At 42.5% G+C, this 6,000-nt stretch overlaps 1 protein-coding gene across 3 annotated transcripts in view; it reads left to right on the top strand.

Annotated features, from left to right (window-relative positions):
- Positions 1-2,162: 2,162 nt before the first annotated feature.
- CCSER1 (coiled-coil serine rich protein 1) overlaps positions 2,163-6,000 on the top strand; it is an 892,842-nt gene continuing 889,004 nt past the window's right edge. For all 3 annotated transcript variants that reach the window (XR_009555820.1, XM_060247055.1, XM_060247056.1), the window contains exons 1-2: positions 2,163-3,516; positions 4,300-4,487. Coding sequence is in view for 2 of the 3 variants with exons in the window: in XM_060247055.1 (XP_060103038.1) it covers positions 2,205-3,516; positions 4,300-4,487 (1,500 nt within the window). In the remaining variant the exon portion in view is untranslated. The remainder of the gene's footprint in view (positions 3,517-4,299; positions 4,488-6,000) is intronic.

Raw genomic sequence — 6,000 nt, 5'->3', positions numbered from 1 at the left:
TATTTATTCTGAGGTAATAACGGCAGTTCATTTAGCCTTTGTTTTCTTTACAGAGTCAAAGTAAATCAAATGTGAAAACATGTAAAAAGAGAAAGGGAGAATGAAGAGTTAATAACTGGGTATTTAAACCTCAGAATTTATCTCCCCCCCCCCCATCAGTTTGATTAATTAGTATTCATCTTTATTTCCTGGGGCTTAACACCATATGATGGCAGCTCTTAGGAGCAGAGTTGCAAAATATATTTGGGCTACTTCTTGAGGTAAAATATCTTCCCCTTCAGTGTAAAAGTTGCCTGTGTAGCTTGAGTGTTTCCTGAGACATGTTCATGAGAATTTTATTGAGGTGGTAGATGGCACTGTAGAGAATCCTAGAATTGGAGGGTGGCTTCAGACTGGGAAATTGACGTGGTAGTATCCTGAGGCAAACCCTCCTGATCCAGTCAGGTCCGTTTTAGACAGATCAGACAGCTGCCATTGAAATGGCAGGATCCTGGCAGCCATGGGTGGCTGTGCGTTCACACAGCTAGCGTGGTTCAAGTACCCGCCATAGATGAAAGGGTGGTTTTTTCTTAAAAAGTCCCTCTGGTGAGCACTCATGCAGGGAAGCACACCTTCCAAAGGGCTTCCTGGGAAAAAAAAAACCTGGTGGTGCTGCAAACGGCTTGGCACCATCACACAGCTCTTCTGCTCATGAGTCGCACGAAGGCATTTATACAACAGCAACCTACGCAAGCTACATCTGGAAGTCTTCCCGGTAGCTTTTAAATGCGAATGGGATCCGCCTGGGGACGGGCTGTGAACAGGCTGGGCTCGGAGGGCAGATGTGCTTGTCTGAACGTGCACATTTAAATCAACTGGGAGGTGTTCCTAGGTTGGGCCTAATCTCTAGTGTGAAACCACCCATGTAGTATGTGAAACTTTTGATCTGATCCATCAGAATACTTCTTACATTTTTATGGTTATCTAGTATTTCAAAAGATTATTTAGTATTAAAAATATGCCTTTCCTATATGTTTATGTGAGTGTGAGTACGAATGTCTTTGTGACGTGCTATAACCAGTATTACGTTGATTAAGGAGTGGATTTCAAGTGGCCAACTTTGAGTATTGGGAAAGTTGCTGTCACCTACTCTTGCTGGTGAGGAGGCATCATGTATGCAGTATGCAGAGTGGTGGGCTCTCCTTCCTTGGAGGTTTTAAAAGAGAGGCTAGATGGCCATCTGACAGCAATGAAGATCCTGTGAATTTAGGGGGAGGTGCTTGTGAGTTTCCTGCATTGTGCAGGGGGTTGGACTAGATGACCCTAGAGGTCCCTTCCAACTCTATGATTCTATGTTTCTAGACAGGAGCAGATGAAATGCCAGGTTTCAGGCAGCAGTAGAAAAGGCAAGGGGACTTTCTGGAGGGGGCGGGTGGGGGAGGGAGGGAGAGAGAGGAGAAGGAAAATAATTCTGTGGCCCCCTAAGCAACATATTGTCTGATTGATGAGAAGTGCAGTGGAACTTGGAGATGTATTTATGCATTGAGTGGAGAGAGTTAACAAAGAGAATTTTTCCTTCCTCTCCAAAAATACTAGAATTCGAGGACATCCAATGAAGCAGATGGGAAGTAGGTTCAGGATGGACAAAAGGAAATACTGCTTTATGCAGAGTGTAATTAAAATATGGAATTCACTGCCAAGGGATGTAGTGATGGCCTCAGAAATAAAGAGCTTTAAAAGGGGATTAGATCAATTCATGGAGGATAAGTCTGTCAGTGGTTACTAGACATGGTGACTGAGGGGGACTTCTACATTCAGAGTTACTAATCCTCTGAATCCTAGAGCCAGGAAGCAACGTCAGGGGAAGGCCTTGGCCTCCATGCCCTGTTGTTGGCCTCCAGACGAACTGGCTGGCCATTGTGTGAGGCAGGATGCTGGACTAGATAGACCATTGGTCTGATCCAGCTGGGCTCTTCTTACATTCTTGTGTTCGTATATATCGCCTTCTTTGAGATATATAGCCTACGATTGCCTCTCCGCAATCATTCGATTGCAAGAACAATGGAATAGATCATATTCTGGTACCTACTAGCCCTTTGATTCTGAAAGCTCTTTTCATGTTTATGAAAATTAAAAGCTGAATGTGATGATGATGATAATTTTCTTCTTTTTTACCCATATAGATTTTAATATTGGCTGATCCTGGCCAAGCACAAAAGATCCTGATGGGGGACTCAGGATCGAGGCGTTCAATCATTGTGTCCCGGTTGCCAATATTCAGGAGAAGTATTAGCCGAAGACACGATTCCCTTCCATCATCACCCACTTCCAGCAGTACTGTTGGTGTTCACAGCTCTTCTCCCTCAAGTACCAACTCCAGCTCAGGTAGTACAGGCAAACGCAGGAGCCTGTTCCGCACACCTTCCATTAGCTTCCACCACCATAAGAAAGGGAGCGAGCAGAAAGCTGAATCTCTAAACCAAAATGCAGCTGTTTCCAATGGTGCTCAGTCCAGTCACACTTTGCAAAAGCTTGGTTTGGAGGAGCACGTGAAAAGCAGAGGGAGGCATTCTGTAGGCTTTGGAAGTTCTCGAAGCAAGAAGATAACAAGGTCTCTGACAGAGGACTTTGAGAAGGGCAGGGAGCCTTCAACCAATAAGAACGTCTTCATAAATTGCATCCGGTCTGGCAAAAATGAAGGTGATGATTCTGGGTTCACAGAGGAACAAACTAGGTCCTCTGTTAAACATTCCTCAAGGAAACTTCTCCCCAAATCCTTCTCAACACACTACAGGTTTTCAAAGCCAGTTCCCGAAAGCCAGTCAGTTTCGTGTGTCCAGCCATCTTCTTGCCAACTGGATATTCAACCCCGTGTTGAAAGTGAACCCCTGTCAGCCAGGTCTTCCCCATCATGTTCTCCTGAGGTCGTAGAATGTGTAGGCAGCTCTTTGCAATCACCGATGCTTTCTACTGATGTGACCATGGTCCAGACACCTTCCGAGTTTCTAGCATTGACTGAAGACTCTGTCTCAGAGGTTGATGGGCTGCCCAACTGTGGGAATTTGCACGCGGAAACCTTCATCCACAATGTTTCTACCTCTCAGATGTTCCTCAATCCTGCTTCTGCTCCCCTCTCAAGGAAAACAGATCATATCGAAAGTGTTTCACATTGTGCTGTTATAGCAACTGAGAATCAGGGAGCAGAGAATTCACTTCTCAGCGAAGTGTCTAAAGCCCTTGATGCTAATCCAAACCATGCAAAAGTATTATTGAAAGAACTTCCTGTTCAACAAACCAGCCATCCGGAAGGAGTAAGCTCAGGAGCTGAAGCACAATTAAAACCCTTTGTCTTAAACCAGGGAGAAATAACTGGATGTTCTCCAAAAGCACAGAGATCACATAGGGACCAACAATATGTTAGAGCACCTGAACACATTAGAGAAGCCATCCCAATACCTGAGTCTAAGGTCATCCCTTCGTCTTCTGAACCTCAGTCCTTTCAGATGCAGCAGGGATATGAAATAAACCATACAAACGGTATGTGTTCTGATGCTCTTTGTTTTCTTTTTAAAAAAAAATGGGATTAGGTTTTTAAGCACATGCAAATAGCACTTAGCTCAGTGGTTCTTAACCTTTTTTTTTGGGGGGGGGGGGTTACAGAGCCTTTTGAGAATCTGATGAAAGCTATGGGCCCCATCCCAGGAAAAATGTCATAGCGAGGCGATTATGATGATGATGATTATACGTTGTCTGTACACATACAGTTGCATCCCATGCCCACCTAGGTTTGTTTGGAGTGAAGCATTACTGTTATAACTGTTTCTGCAATTAAGAAGAAATCCTTCTTGGTTTATTAAAAACCCAGTATGGAAAAAAAAGACAAGAATCCATACTGCGACTGTCTTTTTTCTTTCCTGGGTCTTAAAGCAATCTAAGCAGGGGTATTTCTGTAGGCAAAATCTGCACGGCAAGGAAGAGTTAACCCTGCCTCCTCCCCAACTGCTCTTTGCTTCTAAACTACACGTCTGAGGATTTGATTGTGGAACTTTAATATAATGTAGTTGGACCTTGTGCAAAGACAACATTTCTCTGTTTTGAGTGAAGTTTTCCCTCCTTCGTTAGTTTACACATTTTTCTGCAATACAAGAGGGTTCCCCATGTTTGAAGAAAATTCTCTCTTCTCTCTACTTGGCCCTGATCTGTGGATTTAAGTAATCTGTAGATGTAATCATGCTGAGGATTAGATATATTGATACCTCTCCTGTTGAATAGTTTTTGAAGCAAAGATTTTGAAGTGTGTGTTTCTTGTCCTCTTTGCAGTGAAACTTGCCAGTAGCTTCAGCCCTCATCGTGAGTGGAGATTCATAGAGAAACGCCTGAGATCTTCCTCTGAAGGTACTGCTGGAAGTAGCCGGATGATCTTAAAACCAAAGGATGGAAACCCGGAAGAACTGAACAGTTTGCGAAAACAAAGGACAGGCTCCTCGTCATCAAAAATGAACAGCATGGTAAGTGCACAGTGCTGTTGAATAGCACATTTCTTCAATTGTTTTACTACTTTGCCTTTTATTTTTAATGACGAAATTTGATGGCAGTTTTAAAATATGGAATCCTAAGATTTGGCAGTGGCAAATTAAATTTTCAATGACACAAGAAATGTTTTCATTGACTTGTGAAATGCCAAACAATGAAATTCTCGCTTGATAAAACATTGGATGAGTTTAAATCCTTCTGTGGATTACCTGGGTAGAAATATGAAAGTCATTTTCGGCTTATTGGCTTCTCAGTTTAAAAATGGAAATACCAGTAAGGAAAGTCTGTAGGTCAACACTGAAGTACAATATACACAGTTTTGTGTCTCCATATTTAACAGTTCAAAGAGGCTGTGGAGTGACATAGCTAGAAGGAAAACACCAGGATAGTCTCTGTGAGCAGTAAATTGTGACTGTTTTTCATTTTTGTTTATTGTGTGTGTGCAGAGCAATCCTCCCAGCTATATCTAAACGATGTTGACAGTGGGCCCTGTTCCAATTTGGAATATTGTGGATTTCATGTTGAAGGTGGCATTGCATTTTGTCCATCTCTGCAGAGAGGACAATCGCATCCAGAACTAGCCCATTTTAGTAAAGATGTTTTGGATTAATTTATCTTTCATAGTGAATAGAACACAGCCACAAAAGATTGTTTTGTTTTCTCCTTGTCATGGATGCTATATGATGTCTTTGTTTTACCTCTCATGCCAAGGGAATGTCAAGAGCTAAAAATACCGTTTTTCATCATCTGTATGGCAAGGAAGAGTTAACCCTGCCTCCTCCCCAACTGCTTTTTGCATCTAAAGTACATGTCTGGCATCATCTAATGCCAAAGACCTGGAAATAAAATAATTTCTAGGTAAGGAGTATATTTTTTTCCCATAAACAGTTTGGAGTTTTGAGGGGCTGTGGTTCAGTGGCAGAGCATTTACTTGGCATCAGGCCTCGTTTTGGGCAGGAGCTCACAGGAGTGGCGCTCTGGAACCTCTAGATTTTATTGTGCTCTTTCTTTCTCTCTCTCCTCCCACCCCCCAAATACTTGCTTCTGGGCTCCATTGTTCAAACCCCCTGTGAGAAAGTTGCTGAACTCTTAAGATTTGACAAACTTTCTAATATTTCTTCCCAACAACAACAACAACAAAAAAGAAAATAACCAAAACTTATCAAGCAGACAGATGGAAATCTTCATCATTCCACTGTGGCCACATAGGAGAAAGTAAATTAAAAAGTATGATGGGAGTAAGCTTTTATATTGACAATTATAATTCAAGAAGCATTTTAAGGTAGATGCTGAGCTGATATAATTTAGTACACGTTCCAGTGATATCAGGGGTGTGTTCAAATGAGTGATGCAAGTAAGGTGTGCTAATGAGCTCCAGGGCCTCTTTTTCTACAAAATGAACCCTGCCTGGCATGCAGGTTCAATCCTTGGTGTCTCCAGTTATAAAGGGATTAGGTAGTAGGTGATGTGAAAGACCTCTGCCTAAAG

The sequence above is a fragment of the Heteronotia binoei genome, chromosome 9 (assembly GCF_032191835.1).
Source record: "Heteronotia binoei isolate CCM8104 ecotype False Entrance Well chromosome 9, APGP_CSIRO_Hbin_v1, whole genome shotgun sequence".
Taxonomy (NCBI): domain Eukaryota; kingdom Metazoa; phylum Chordata; class Lepidosauria; order Squamata; family Gekkonidae; genus Heteronotia; species Heteronotia binoei.
This window is presented reverse-complemented; position numbering and strand designations above follow the sequence as displayed.